General features: G+C 33.8%; 1 protein-coding gene across 1 annotated transcript in view; it reads right to left on the minus strand.

Annotated features, from left to right (window-relative positions):
- Strn3 (striatin 3) overlaps positions 1 to 16,953 on the minus strand; it is an 87,370-nt gene that overhangs the window by 44,974 nt on the left and 25,443 nt on the right. The window contains 3 exon segments of the mRNA XM_047541800.1: positions 1,125 to 1,206; positions 3,492 to 3,565; positions 3,979 to 4,082. Coding sequence (XP_047397756.1) covers positions 1,125 to 1,206; positions 3,492 to 3,565; positions 3,979 to 4,082 — 260 coding nt within the window.

Raw genomic sequence — 16,953 nt, forward strand, 5'->3', positions numbered from 1 at the left:
GAGCAAAGGAAAAATGATACAGAGTGATGTCATGGAAGCAAAACTAAAAGTTTCAAAAAGGAATTACATCAAAGACAGAGTATGACCAAAAAAAAAAGATTCTTCAATATGTAGTGATAGCTTCAGAAGACTGTCACAAAAGAAAACAGATTAAACAGCTAAGAAATGAACAGGAAGGAGACCTTGGAGAGAAACTACCCTTAAGAACAAGCAGATAAAATGAACTAATCAGGGTGAAGTTTTACAGGTAGGTAAAGTAAAATGGTGAGGAAGGGGTGACAATGGGCAGCAATGGTACTAGAAAAAGATGATGGATCATAAGGTCTAAGCCAGAACTAGGGAAATAGAAATGAATAAAGCAACCACAGGCAGAAGAGATAAAATGGAAAATGAGGTAGTCCAAGGACCTAAAGATTAAGGTGATGTCAAATAACATGGCAACCACAGTGAGAGAGGCTGAATACCTAATGATTGTTCAGATCATGAATATTCCAGCAGAAGTAGTTTCTGGGTAATGACCAAGATCAAGGGTCTGATAACACTTCATAGGGTTAATAAAGAGAAAGCACAGATGTCCAGAACTGAGGTTTGGTAACAGCAGGAAGCAAGTACCAGTTTTTAAAATACAAAGAAAAGAAAAACTAGATAAGAGATAATAAACAGGATTTGCCACAGAAGTAATTCCAACACAGCAAAGAATCCAAAAATGAAAAAGGTTCCTCAAAAACTTTTCTAAAGAGGATTTGATAAGCCATTTCTGCAAAGGTTCAGATAACCAGTTAAACTCCTTTCTAAACCAGTCATATTCTGACTCAAAGAGAAACCAAATGTATGAAATTTGTAGTGAAAGAATTAGAGAATCTGTAAATATGAACTCTATATTGTTTTTGTTCTGACCTTTAAGTCACCCAGGTTTTTAGACGTTCTACCTTGCAATAAGAAATTAACATCCTTCTGAAACTTGGAGGAAACAACTTTAAAAACATCAAAATATCTATAAAACAACAAAGTACCAAAACAAAAAAACATAACACACTGTCCCTTTACAATTTAATAATTCTTACTTGTAAAAGCACTTTCATGTCTGATTCCTTAAAGAAAATTGAAAGTAAACCATTACTCACTGTCTTAACAGTTGTCTGCCTTGCTTCCACGTTAACTGGCTATTCTGAGGTGCTGAGGGAGCCTCTGTGTCTTTGGTTTCTTCTAAATATTAAGAAAAACAGTTTTTACAAAATTATTTCAACTTTTGAAAATATTTTCAAATTTTCTTAAGGATAAATTCCACAAAAACACACCTAAACATTTATAAAGGATCTGAAAAAATTAAGAGTATGATTACTATGAGTCACTCAATTACTTATGGTAAACATTTTAAAACTGGAAAATCCAAGTGTACTTTGTTTACTATGAAGGATTCAAAAAAAATCAAAGGTTCCAGTTTGAGATGTTATTAGGAATTTTTTTTTTTAAACAAAGAGAATTCAGCTTCATTAAATGCCTTTGAAATAAAAAGCCTGCATTACATAAGCTATTCAAAATCAATAGGCAATATACTGGGTATATATAAAAATAATGAATAATATAATTTTGGGTCTATATCAATAGACCTTAAGTCTGCATTACAAGATTTTTTCCAGTCAGTTTTAGAACTAAAATTAAACCAGAAATAGTTTTTACTAGGTAAAGAGTCACATTTTAATCTTAGATAACAAAGCATACTCATTTTAAAGTTTACGTAGAATGAGGTGAAGTCCTGGGTTCAATTCCCAGCCAAGAAAATGGAAAAAACAAGCAAGCAAGTTAATTTAATAAGTAAGTGTAATTTCAAGTGAGTTAAGCTCTCAAAGTATCCTTAGAGTGAAATTTAACTATTTTTGATATTAATATTAGAGAAATATTTTGCCATAAATTCCATTAAAATAAAAATGAGGATGAAGAGACTTTGGATCATGCAGAGGGAGGTGAGGGGAGAGGGTGTGGGGATGGGAAAGATGGTGGAATGAGATGGACATTATTACCCTATATACATGTATGATTACACTACCAGTGTGACCCGAGGAATGAGAAATTGTTCTCCATTTGGGTACACATGTGTCTAAATGTAAACTGTCATGTCTAACTAATTAGAACAAAAAATAAAATAAAATAAAGACACTGTGAAGAAGAGAATGGCTTGCAAAACCAATCCCCACACTTACTATTGAGAACTATTAGAATGGCTCACGGTTATTAGGCTCCTACACTTCTCAGAGTCTAAATACTTTCTGCAGGCATTACTTCTCTAACCCTAACAATCTGTTAGTATTTTCTCATTCTTCTCTCCATACACACAAAGAAGTCTCTGATTTGTAGAAATAATTATTTCAATCTAATAGTCCCCCTGCCTATCTTTCTATTTATAACATTTGGTTTATTTTTTAAAATCACATATAACAATCACAGAAGAAATTGCCTCTTTAAAAATACTGCAGGGCGTGGTGGCAAATGCCTGTAATCCCAGCCTGAGGGAGGATCACAAGTTCAAGGTCAGCTTCATTAATTTAGCAAGGCACTACACAACTCAGTAAGGAATATCACAAAATGGAAAAAAAAAAAAAAAAAAAGGACTGATGATGTGACTCAGTGGTTAAGCACTTCTGGCTTCAATTCTCCTGCCCCCAAGATGTTCTTTCTTCTTCTTTAATTATAATTTGGGTTTATTTTGACAAAAATTACACATGCATGGAATTCGATTTACTATATTTCAGTCCCCATTCCTCGCCTTTCCCTCCCTCCTTCCCTCCCCCTAAGTCTTCTACTATACTGATCTTCCTTTAACTCATTTATTTATTTTTGATTGGTGGTTTCTACATATACATAAAGGTGAAATTCCCTGTGGTATATTATAGATGAGCATAACTTGATTTTGCTAAATCATCCCCCAATTCCTCTCTTTTCCCATCCCACCTCCCTTCCTTCCTCCCTCCATCTCCATCTCCACTGATCTTCCCTATATCTTTAAGATATTCAGCCCTGCCTTGCAACCTTATTCTGCTTCCACGTATTAGAGAAAACATTGGATTCTTGATTTTCTGAGTCTGGTTATTTTACTCAGCATGATTTCTCAATTTCCATCCAAAAAAAGGTTTTTTAAAATAACAAAATTATAAGCTCATATAAAATGGGGGAAAAAATTGCCTATCAATAAAAAGTAGATATTCTGGTACCCTTTCAGTTCTAATTACTACCAAAAATGCACTCATAGTTTCACACAGGTTTCAATGCACGCAAAGTAGAACAAGTAACCTCAGGATTGAGATGTAAATCAAAATTACTGATTTTTATTCTTTTAATATTTTCTCCCCAATTTTAGAGAGTTCATAATAGTCAATCATCTGTCTAATGTTATCAAAGCAAAATGAATGTTAAAAAACATGTCTGTTATCTAAAAACCAGTAAAAAAAAAAAAGAAAGAAAAAGAAAGAAGTAGTAAGAAGAATCAAGTTTACCTGATTCAAAGGTTGGCATTTTCAAATCACCTTGGTTCAGTTCTGTGCCATACTTTAATTTATGATATTTTGCCCTGAAAATTTGATAATAAATTTGTAAAAGAAAAATTATTTCCTTTTCTACAGGTGACTACTGCTATACATTACTCCAATAACAAAACCTAGTATGAGTGTTGTCTAAAAAGTTTATTTGCAAAGAACACTGAAGAATGCACTGTTGTAAAAGATAACAAAAAGGAAATTATCCAAGTAACAAACACATTCATGTGGAAATAAAGGTAAATTTTTCCTGTTCTTTAAAAAAATTATTTCAATTTAACTATTTAAATCTGTTTTTCTTTTCTCTCATTTGAATCAATAAAAATGTTATCTTGTATTTGGGCAAGGCTTAAAAACTTTCAAAAAGCTTTCAAATATATTTTACAGTGCTATAAATGAGAATAATATTGTTCTAGTTTATTTATACAAGGAAATGAGGCACACATACCTTTCTTGTTTTAATGCATACTCTAACATCTTTATTCTTCTTACTAAATCCTTCTTCAAATTCTCTTGACCTTTTCTTTCTCCTTGTAAAAATGCTATTCGTGCCTAAAAAAATAAAATACACACTTAAGAATACATAGAAAACTAAAAAAAGGAAAACAAGAGCAAACTTTTACATTTTTATTCATGACACCAAGATTTAAAATTCATCCAGACTTTGTCAGGTAACACAATAATTTAAGAAATAAAGAAAACTATAAATTAGTTATTTACTTACATTCCTTTAGAATTAATAATAATAATAATATTTCGTCTTTACACATCCTTCAAAGAAAATCAGTTCTCTGCCTTCTTCTAGCCCTTCCCAGCATATCCTACTCTATACTAGGAATAATGTTTAAAGAAACTGGCATCATATAGGAATATTAACCATTACAAATATATCACATCAAAACCAACTCTCACAAGGGGCAGAATGCACTTGTTGAGATGACTCACAAGAATGTTTGTTCAGTACAGAAAGATACTTAGCCAAACAATCATTATATTTATTCATATATATATATATTTCACTGAGCATGGAATCAAAGCAAACAAAATCAGGCAGAAGTTTATTTAACATGTTAAGTTAGGATTTCTACAATAGAAATTATAATGGCCAAAAGACCAGCTAAATCAGATTGATTAATAAAAACACCAAAGTAATAAATGCCAACTGTCATAAAAAATTTTTTCTTCAATTATCCTTAAAAAATTAACATGTAACTCTCCACAACTTCACAATAACTGAGAAAAGTTAGAACAGCTTAATACTTATAAATACAAGTATTCAAATAAAAGATTAGCATTTACTGTCTTAAGCTATGGACAAAAGGTAAAATGTACCAATTTCATTACACATGTTTCAAGAAAGATTCTGACCGAATTTTTTTCCTATATAGACACTTTTAAAAAAATTTAAAAATGAATCACAGGGTTGACGATATAGCTCAGTTGGTAGAGTGCTGGCTTCACAAGCACAAGGCCCTGGGTTCAATCCCCAGCACCGCAAAAAAAAAAAAAAAAAAAAAAAAAAAAAAAAAAAAAAAAATCACATTTTTTATGTGACTTCAATTTCTAGGTCTCATAAAGTGTTCTATTATTACTAGTGGAAAAAACTGAAAAAAAAAATTCTGCATAAAAAGTAGTTACTGGTGGTTGAAAGTGGCATCACAAACTAAGTCAAAGTCATAATGTCTTCTAAACTTTTAAAATAAAACTTCAAAAGAACATGTCTTTACCAGAATAAGTGGGGAGGGGAAGCAGATGAAATAGAAGTCACAAAGCCAGAACTGACCTTATGACCTTTATCACCAAGTATTTAAAAGGTGCTCCAACTGAAAATGTAAAGGTTGTATCCAACAGTTATAATAATAACCAATTAAAAACAGATTTAGGGGCTGGGGTTGTCGCTCAGTGGTAAAGCACTTGCCTAGTACACATGAGGAACTGGGTTCGCACACATGAGACACTGGGTTGGATCCCCAGCACCACATAAAAAAAACTAAATAAACAAAATAAAGGTATTGTGTCCATCTACAACTAAAAATATAAAGTAAAATAAAATAAAAAATAAATAAATAAAACTGGATTTAGCACTCAGTGAAGTATAACTGACAATGGACTTTCCAGTTATTCTGACAGGTCATAATGTACCATTAATAGCAAATAAACACTTTTTAAAAAAAGCAATCTCAAAAAATATATTTACAACGACATCAAAAAATACTTAGGATTAACACAAATGCATAAGATCTCCGCATAGAAAATTCAGAAATTTAAAAATAGCAATAAAGAGAAGCTAAAGTGAACTAGCATACTTATTACTGTAAAACCATCCAATTTCACCCACACTCAAGATTTAATTCCAATCCAATATTAACCAGATATTACGATGTATTATAAATCTACAGAAATTAAGATAATGGTTGATGTATGGATAGAAACACATACAAAGAGAATAGAAAGCTCAGAAACCAACTTACAGAAGATCACATGATTCTGAAAGGTGACACAGCAGAATGGTCACTTCAAACAGTGCTTAACAGGGTTCCCAAATGAGGAAAAAATTAAAAACAAACTTCTATGTAAGACAGTAGGAGAAGCATTACAGTTCTAAATGTGAAGGCCAAACAATAATGCTTTCAAGATATAACATAGTTTCATGATCTAACATTGAGAGATTTCTTGACCAAGATAAAAACATCAACCATAAAGGAAAGAACTGAGAATTCATTTCAATTCCCCCCAAAATAAACAAACAAACAAAAAAAAAAAAAAAAAAAAAACCCCACACCAAAACTCCTGTTAAAGACAAAGTAGTGACTGGTAAACTAAACTTCAAACTTACTCTGGACACTCCTGGAACTGAAAATGTTTACATTTTTTTAAACGCCATAAAATATCATACCAACAAAAAGGGGCAACATAGACCCTAAATGGCCCATAAAGTCTAATATAGTCCTATAAAAGCCTGCCAACTTTCTTTACTAATATAAACAAACTTGACTTCGATCAAATAAGGTTGTAAAAGACCAATATATATGTACATATACACATATGTATGTATATATACACATAAAATATATGATGTCCAATACAGCAAGAAAACATCACAACAATAAACATTTACACACATAACAGACAACAAAAACATCACACTGTTAGGCAAGAGTTCAGAGACACCAAAATGGCGCAGACAAGATATAAGAAAGAAGTCGCTGAAGGTCAAAGGAGGAAATGGAGTCCTGTCCCATTACAAAAGGGGTTATAATAAATCCCACTTACCAAGACAACTCGTGCATCAGGTTGCAATTTGAAAATAACCAATGGGGGCGAAGTAGGCAGTATTCTAACTAGGTTTTCTAAAGTAACCCAGGGGGGTAAAACTGGAAAATATTCTAATCAGGTATTACAAGGTAACCCAATGGGAACAAATAGGGAAGGTCTTCTTCAATCAGGGAGGTAAAGGGGAGAGATTGCTCCACAGCTCAACATAAAAGGCCCCTCATTTCCAGACCTTGGGTCCTTGAGTGTCTCTTTGCTAGGCCAATTCTCTCTAATGGAGTGCTATCTTCACCTTCAATAAATCGGTATTTTTCCCTGTTACTTCTGAGTGTCTTGCTCAATGCTATGTTCAGGACACCAAAGACCTGGACTTCAACAGGACATCTCAATGGACATCTTCAACAGGACTTCAACAGGACATCTCATCTTCATTTCACAGCATAATCATTGCCACCACATTGACATATATTCACAAATGTTTGATGCACCTAATCTTGCACTAACTGCTGTTCAGTAATAAATGATTTTTAGGTAATACAGGTACAATTCTCTGCCCCCCCCAACAAAGGACTTTCCATAAGAGTCACATCCCACTTTTTTTTTTTTTCCCCCCACAAAAGGGAGACCCTGCAATGATAAGGTAGTGAAATATGGCATATGAAGGGGAAAAAAAAAGACAGAACTGAAGAAACAGTAATAGTTAGATGTCTTAAAGTCCCACTCACAATAATGGACAGGACAACCAGATAGAAAGAAGTAAGGAAATAAGAATATTTGAACAATACAATGAATCAACTGGTTCTAACAAACATATGAAGAATACTTTACCCAAAAAAAGAATATGCATTCTCCTCAAGTGCACCTGGGACAATCTCCAGGATAGATCAAATATAATAAACAACAAATTAATCTCAAGAGTTTTTCACCAGGTGTGGTGGTATATACAGTAATCCCAGAGACTCAAAAGGCTTGAGACAGGATTGCTGGGAGGCCCCCCTCAGCAATTTAGCCAGACTCTGGGACTGGGGATGTAACTCAGAGGTAAAGTGATCCTAGGCTCAATTCTTAGACCAAAACAAAAACAAAACAACAACAAAAAAAAAAAAAAAAAAAGAAAGAAAGAAAGAAAGAAAAGAAAAAGAAAAAAAAGCTCAATAGTTTTTTATTTATTTATTTATTTATTTATTTATTTATTTATTGGTACTGGGGGCTGAATTTAGGGGCACTCAACCAGTGAGCCACTTCCCTAGCACTATTTTGTATTTTTATTTAGAAACAGGGTCTCACTGAATTGCTTAGCACCTAGCCATTGCTGAGGCTGGCTTTGAACTCAAATTCCTCCTGCCTCCCTCACAAGCTGCTGGGATCACAGGCATGTGTCACTGTACCCGACTCAGTCGCCTTTAAACGATACCCAAATAGTTTCTTTAATCATAATAAGACAAAGTTAGAAATCAATAACACAGAAAATAAGAAATCCATAAATTTGTGGAAATTAAGTAACTCACTCAAATAACTAACAGATCAAAAAGAACTCTTAAATGAAGTTAAGGAACATATGAAAACAGAAACATACCAAGACTTATGAGACGCAACAAAAATAGTATTGAAGTGGAAATTTACAGCTGTAAATGTTTACATTAGAAAACAGAGGGCTGGTAGAGTGCTTGCCTCCCATGCAGGAGGCCCTGGGTTCAATCCCCAGCACCACAAAAAAAAAAAAAAAAAAAAAAGAAAGAAAGAAAAAAGAAAATCAATAACAACAACAAAAAAAAAAACAGAGTTAGGGGCTGGGGATATAACTCAGTTGGTAGAATGCTTGCCTAGCGCGCACAAAGCCCAGGGTTCAATTCCCCAGCACCACAAAAAAAAAAAAAAAAAAAAAAAAAAGCTTAATATTGATAGACACCTGTAATCCCAGCAGCTTGGGAGGCTGAGGCAGGAGGATCAGGAGTTCAAAGCCAGCCTCAGCAATTTAGCAAGGCCCTGTCTCTAAATAAAATACAAAAAGGTCTGTGGGTGTAGCTCAAAAATTAAGCATCCCATACCAAAAAAACAAAAACAAAACAGAGCTTAAATTAACCTAACTTCACAATTTAACTTAACCCAAAGCCAGCAGAGAGAGGGGAAATAAAAGATCAGAGAATAAAGAGAATAGAAAAATTAAAAAGTTCTTCAAAAAGGACTAACAAAAGACAAACCTTTATCTAGACTAAGAAAAAAAACACAGAAGACTCCAGTTACAAAAATGAGAAATGAAAGGAGACATTTCTACCAATTCTACACACAAAAAAAGAATTATAAGAAGGTCTATTAACACTTGCACATCAACTAGATAACACAAATGAAATGGACACATTCTTAGAAATGGGAAACCTACCAAGACAGAGTCACCTAGCAATAAAAATACACTTAATTAGTAAGGGAACTGAATCAGTAATCAAAATTTCAGTTGATAGTTCAAAGTAACAATGTTTTTTTTGTCTGATTTTCTCTTCCTATGAATGCATGCAAAAGAGCTTACTGGGAACTATCTTATATAATACCCAAATTTATTCAATAATCAGCACATGATTATCACACAAGAATTACTTGGTATTTGGCTGGAAGCCATCCATGACTCCTTAAACCCCACGAAGTTTGGAGTCATCAAGCAGCAATATCTGGCTTGAGGAACTCCAGTCAGATACTGACTGTTGGAGAACGCCTGAGTCACATGGTATCCTGAGTTAGCTCACTGCTCAGGTTTGAGTACCCAGAGATGGGGGTGATTTGCTAGAGCCAAATGGCCTGCTTACCTCCACACTCCCCCATCCTGTTTTTCTCTAAACAGCTCCTACGGGTCTGCTTCGATCTGCACCACTATAAATAAAGCACAGGCTTGCTCCTTTGATAGAGCCAGACTCTTCTGGATGGCTCAATGTCACGTGCCTGCCTCAAAAATATTCTTGCCTTTTTGTCTTTATTTCTGATACATAAATTTCTTAGCTCTTATTTCCCAGCCAGCCCATCCCTCCTACAGCAAACCCTTTACCTTGCCCATGTGGGAGGTGTCCAAGAGTATTTATTGACATTTGGCAGATTTTTTTTTAACTTTAAAAAATTTTGTTCTAATTGATTATACATGACAATAAAATGCATTTTGACACACTGTACACAAATGGAGCATAACTTCTCATTCCTCTGGCTGTACATGGTGCTGGAGTCACACCAGTAGTGTAATCAATCATACATGTATATAGAGTAATAATGTCGACAGATTATTTTTAGTTGAAAGACCACTAGATGTCACCAGTGCAAAACTTAAAACATTCACAACTGCTTATCTGCCTAAACCTGATTACAATGACTGTCGTTTTCACTTCTAAAATAACACTATCTTGACTAAAACAACAAAATAAATTAATAAATTTGTTCTACTGAAAGATTTTTCTTACTCTGAAATATGTAATTGGCCAGGCACAGGGATGCATGCCTGTAATCCCAGTGACTCAGGAGGCTGAGGCAAGAGGCTCAGAAGTTCAAGGCTAGCCTTCAAAACTTAGCAAGGCCCTGTCTCAAAATACAAAATATAAAAAGGTCTTGGGATGTAGCTCAATGGTAAAGTGCCCCTGGGTTTAATCCCCAGGCCAAAAAAAAAAAAAAAAGAAAGAAAGAAAATAAAGGTTAATACTGGATATAAATGACTTTAGTTTTATTTAATGATTTTTAAAACACTTCAGCAGTTATTGAAGAATTTAGAAACGGCAACACCATTAAGGAGCAACTTTAATGTCCAAGGATTTAAAAAAGAAACTTTCAGTCAGACATGGAGACTCAGGAGGCTGAAGCAAGAAGATGGAAAATTTGAGGACAGTCCCAGCAATTTAGGAGACCCTCAGCAAATGAGCAAAATCCTGTCTCAAAATAAAAAATAAAGAGAGGACTGGGGGTATAGCTCAGTGGTATGGAGCCCCAGGATTTAATTCCCAGTAATCCTCCCAAAAAGAAAATTTCAAAATAATTTAGGTCTGGAAACAACTTAAAGATAAATTCAGCTTGTAGCAATTAGTAATAAAAAAATTACTTATATATTATTTATATAATTTATAAATAAAATTTCTAATTTATTGATGTAAAGAATTCCAAGGAAAAGAGTAACACAAATACTGAATATCCAAAAGCAAATTTAACATCTTATTTTTTTCTTTTCTATTTATAACACAGTCTAAAACAGGTATTAAATTATCAAAATATTACACCACCATTGTCTAACCACCTTTAAAATCTGAATATCATTTTACATGGCAATAGTTGGTTTAAAGCACAACAGATTTTCAATTTTTAACTGGCAACTCTATTCCATAAATTATCATTAATCTGACATTTGAAGGAATTAAGCCACAGGTAAGCCTATTTTTCCATTAATGTATTAGAAGTATACCCCTTCCAAGGTATGAACAAACCCCCCCCTTTTTTTTTGTTACCAGGGATTGAACCCTGGGGCCTTAACCACTGAGTCACATCCCCAGTCCTTTTATACATTTATTTAAAGACAGGTTCTCCCAACGTTGCTGAGGGTCTGGATAAGTTGCTGGGGCTGGCTTTGAACTTGTGATCCTCCTGCCTCAGTCTCCCCAGCTGCTGGGATTATAGGTATGTGACCCTGCACACCGATTGAACAAGCCATTTTAAATAGTATTCTCTAAAAACAAATTTCCTAACATCTTGACCATCTTTAAATGTTATAAATATCATATACAGAAGTTCAAAAAATTCTGAAACATACAAAAGGTAGCAACCTGGTCTTAGCACCAATTTGGAATCTGAAGAATAATAACTGAATTACACACACCCTGAGCAGCACAGAGCCATTTCCCCATCAGAATTTTATTCTTACAACATTCTATCAACTAAGAGTTTCCCAACTCTCTTGATAACTATTCTACACAGATATTTACAATTCACTTCCCTCTACATCCAACCATGCTATTTTGCTAAGAATAAAAAGATTGCATTACTTGTAACTTATTATTTATGCACCTTTGAAAAGAGAATGGAATTTGTTTAACAGTATGAAAGATTAGAATTTTTAAAAAATACTTTCATCATTTATCATTTGCTTTCTTTTTAACTATGACAAAATTGGGTGAAGTTAGTGACAAGAGAATGTTGACTAAACCAAAGATTATTATTATAAAGTAATCATTTTTACACACTTTATGATCAGAGGGGAAAAAATATCCTCACTGGAGGGCAGACTTGTGTCAAGACTGCTATGCTTCCTAAAACATTCATAGTTAAGATTACAAATAAGTTGTTTTCTATCAAGCTTTCAAAAAATAACAGCTTTCATTCATTTATCACTGCCTTAAAATTTGAAGTCCATTTAATAATCAGTAACTAAGGCAATTATACTGATTAGATAAGTTATTTAAATTACTATAAATCTTGATACTATTAGTATGAGAAAAATAAAAGTATAAATAGTATGATTTTTCACTACTGCAGGACACAATCCTTCACTGAAGCCCATGAGGCCAGATGTATTTTACAAAGTTGCTAGAGCTTATATACCACATGTAGTATTACATAACACCTCATTTAATGCCAACTGAGGCATAACACAAACACATTCTTATTTCTCCAAAAAAAGTATCTGAGTTTTTAAGTTTAATAAATAAAAGAATATAGCCAGGCATGGTGGCACACACCTGTAATCCCAGCAGCTCGGGAGGCTGAGGCAAGAGGACAGAGTTGAAAGCCAGTCTCAGCAACTTAGTGTGGCCCCTAAACAACTCCGTGAGACCCTGTCTCTAAATAAAATATATAAAAGGGCTGGAGATGCGGGCTAAGTAATTAAGCACATTTGGATTTAATCCCTGTTTAAAAAAAGAAAAAGGCAGCATTGTGTCACTTCAATAAAATTTCTCCACCAAACCCTTAACAAAATCTTTTATTTTCAGAATGCTTTGGATTTCAAAATTGTAAAATAAAGAGGAGGGAAAGTTATAATCATGTGTCAAACACAAGTATTTACACTTCACAATGATGCTATGAGTTGGTATTGTTCTCCCTTCTTTACAAAAAAGTCAAATGAAGTACAAAGATACATAACATGCCCAATATCCCAAGACAAGTAGTGGAGGCACTGATCTGAATCCAGGCAATCTTACTCCACAGTGTGCTCTACTATTTACCAAACTATAAAGCTGCTCTATGGAATTGGGAGAGAAAATCAGCTAGAGAAGTTAAGGGCAGATATATTAGGAATGGTAACCTCACAATGTTAAACGTTTCCCTCACACCTAAAACTGACATCATTAACTTCACCGATGATGTAGAATTCTTAATTTAGGCTCTAGGGAACCTGACAAAACTATATGAATAGCAAGCAAGGTGAAAAATATCTGCCAGCCTGATTTCACACCAAGAAATCTGGAATATTAAATCAAATCAATAGTTCCTGTATTGTCATTAGTTAAGTTTGTCGAATGCTATCAGAATATAAGTTCCATGCAAGTATGAATTTTTGTTGTTTGTTCACTGATATATTCCTAGTATCCAAAACGATGCCTGGCATATGTTATTAAAAAAAAATAATAATAATACATTTCAGTTGCTGAATAAATAATGTCATAAGTACACAGTTCTCTGTTTCCTCAAATATAAATTATGGGAATGGCCATATGTGTACAATATCATACAGAAACTTAAACCTAGAAGTACTGATTTAATCTCTGATAAACGGCATCATTTTAAAGCAAAGATTTTGCTAATTCAGTACACTGATAAAAGCAAAAGTGTTTTTAAAAACTGAACATAAATAAGACAATGAATCTTAAATTTAGGTTATTTATACCTAACATTTATTACACAACTACTAAATTCAATCACTGTATAGCTTAAAAACTAAATTTTAAAGTTTCCAAGGTAAAAAAAAAACCTAAACATAATCTCTATATTCAACCGTAAATCAAGGAAGAAAACAATAAATGTTCTTTTGGAAAATTCAACAGCTCATACAGATAACTTATCTAATTAAATTTCCATAAAATAGGGTGTATCCATATCTGCCACCATAACCACAGTACTACAATATACCCTGGGCTTTAATTCTCTGGAATTCCATGACATCTTCCCACAAGAATGGCTTATAAAAAAGGTTTAAATTTACTTTTTTCTGAAAATTCTTGATGAGGGTTAAAACTTAGTTGTTAATATGTTACTTAATTCTCTTTTTGAGATGGTATTTAAATATCCCAGAAAAAATTATTCACATTATTATTGGCATATAAAACCACTCAGAAGTGTGACATTTATATAGTACATTACTCCCATCATTTGACATCAAGAACTCTAATAGTTGAGAGCTAGGCACATAGAATTCCTAGGGTACATGTTTCTTTCTATTCAACTATCTTAAACACTTCAAAAATCTAAATAATTCAGGAAAAACATTTATTATTTTTAATTAATCAAAATGTTTGATCTTTAGTGCTGGCTGAGCACAGTTTCATACACACTTCTTATATGGGAAAATATACCATTAAAGAGAAACTTCATATCCTCACATAAACATGTATGATGATGATCCATTTTTGACTTATGATCGTTCATTATCCCCACCATAGGGACACAATAAAAGTATGAAATTTAACAATTATCCCACAAACCATCAGCTCAAATGTCTCCTACAGAAGACACTAATATCCCTTGCTTGCATTTATATCCTTGGTCATCTTTCCCTGTACAAATTCTACCTATTCTTCGAGACCTAGCTCAAGGCTTATTTCATTAAGCCTCACCAGGAAACACACTTCCCTTCCCCAGCTCTCTCCTTATTCTCAGTCCTAAACATTCCCTCAGGAATTCTCAGCTGTAACCACCATATGGGAAACCTAAAGAAGGAATGAATATTTCTATGAGAAGAGTAAAGGAATAAAAAGTTTCCCTCTTCTTTATCTTTCTTTTTAAAAAACATTTTCAAGGATTCACTGGACAGATATATCTGAGGGAGCTGTATGCTTCTAAATGCTAACAGTAACCATGGCAGGTACAAGGAAGAAGATAACTGGCCATTTCTAGACAGTTCTAGACTGGAAAGAAAATTCAGTGAAACATATATTTTTACTGCTATTATCTAGCCCACTCACCAGGATAAGAAAAATAGAAAATGAAGTATAACTGGCTGAACATCTTTAAGAACAAAACTATTTCTCAGGAAAAATAAACGCTGAAGTAGTATTTAGTAAGTAGATACACTTGCAAATAAGACAAGTACTTAACTTGTCTTTACTTTAACAAAGTAAATCTTTTACCTGATCATTACCATTTCTTTTACTTTCCATGCTATGCAGGTTTCTTGAAACTTCACTGTATCTCATACGATGGTACCCTAGAATTTTGCAAATGAACTTTTTCATTCTGCATATTGCAGGTGTCAACTAATTTCATTGAAAAAATTAATGTTTCCCTAAGTCTAAGAAATAAATAAAAACTTATGATTCATTGTGCATCATGCTTACTTTAACATAAAATATCTCCATTCCTAGACTGAATGAAATAATTATTTTTTCCAGCAATGAGCTATGCTAATTAACTTTAATTTATTAATACAGATGAAATTCTCAAATCAAAGGGAGGGAAAAAAAAAAAAAATCAATGCTGAATTCCCATCCCCTTATTTTTCTTTTTGGTGGTGGTGCTGGGGACTGAATCCAGAACTGCAAGTTTGCTAGGCAAGCACCCTACCGATGGGTCACACCTTCAGCCCCCATCTCCCCTTCACCCCAATTTTAATTCTAATTTTTCAAGTATACAAAGAAAAAAGTTCATTTTTTTATACATTGGCATTTCCACTTATTTCAATGTACAGAACAGTTAAAAGGAATACAGACTCCAGTTTATCAACAAGCCTTACATCATCTTCTATAGTACAATAGGGTACACAATCCTTCAAACACATATACTAGAACAGAGTAAGGTTTTAGACTCAGAGGTATGAAAACAATTAAAACACCAAAGGAAGAGGAAGAGTGATAGAAGAACGAATGGCAGCAGGAAAGAAAAAATAAATGCAAGGTGAGGCTAGTCACTGGAACCAAGAAGAATCTTGAAGGTTATATTAGGAATTTGGGGGTGCTGTGGAAGATTAAGTAAAACAGTGAAATAATCAAGATTTGCATTCCAAAGATTATTCTAGCTACTTACAGTGATCCCCCCACAAAATTTTCTACCCAAATATAATTTTTTCCCAATTCTTATAGTGCTTTCTTCAAAATTCTTTGTATATTAAACCACGTTTTAAATCTTCCCACTGGATTGTGAGTCCTGAACAGAAACTACACCTTTCAGAATTCCAAATTCAATAAATGCTTGTAATACTGAACAAGATTAAGCAGATTTGTCATTTTTTAAAAACTATGTCCAAAATGCTGTGATAAAAGCAGCAGTTTGGATCTGCGGGTGCAGTGGCACACACCTATAATCCCAGTGACTCAGAAGGCTAAGGCAGGAAGAGTGCAAGTTGGAGGTCAGTGTTGTCAAGACCCTGTGTCTGGCTGGGGATGTCACTCAGTGGTTAATACCCAGGACAAAAAGAGAAAAGAAAGAAAATATGACAAGATTCCCTAAAACTGACACAAGGATTCCACCTATGGCCAATACTGGAAAAGGAAGGAACTGGAATATAAAAGAAAGGTAATTGTGACTTAGATTATTGCTTACTGAAAGAAGATACAATAAAATCATTCATTAGCTGTTTCAGGGCGAGGTTAGCAGTATTCCTGGGTTCTATAGTCAACTTGGTTTTAACCAGATATAATAATACTAGATTAAGTCTGAAGTCTCAGTAGTAAAGGGTGATGCAGAATAGGGCAAGATTAAGAGAAACCCTTTCTCTCTCCATTAGATTTTAGAAGATACCTGAATAGAACAACATGTGTTCAATTGCTTATTGCCTAGAATTCCCTGCACACACTAGAAATGCATATTTGGTTGAAACTACATAGGCAATGGTGTTCATTCTTGCTGTCATTTCTTTCTTTCTTTCTTTCTTTTTTTTTTGCGGTGCTGGGGATTAAACCCAGGGCCTTGTGCTTGCAAGGCAAGCACTCTACCGACTGAGCTATATCCCCAACCCTCGTGTTCATTCTTTAAACAATTCTGT

The sequence above is a fragment of the Sciurus carolinensis genome, chromosome 2 (genome assembly GCF_902686445.1).
Source record: "Sciurus carolinensis chromosome 2, mSciCar1.2, whole genome shotgun sequence".
Lineage (NCBI taxonomy): Eukaryota > Metazoa > Chordata > Mammalia > Rodentia > Sciuridae > Sciurus > Sciurus carolinensis.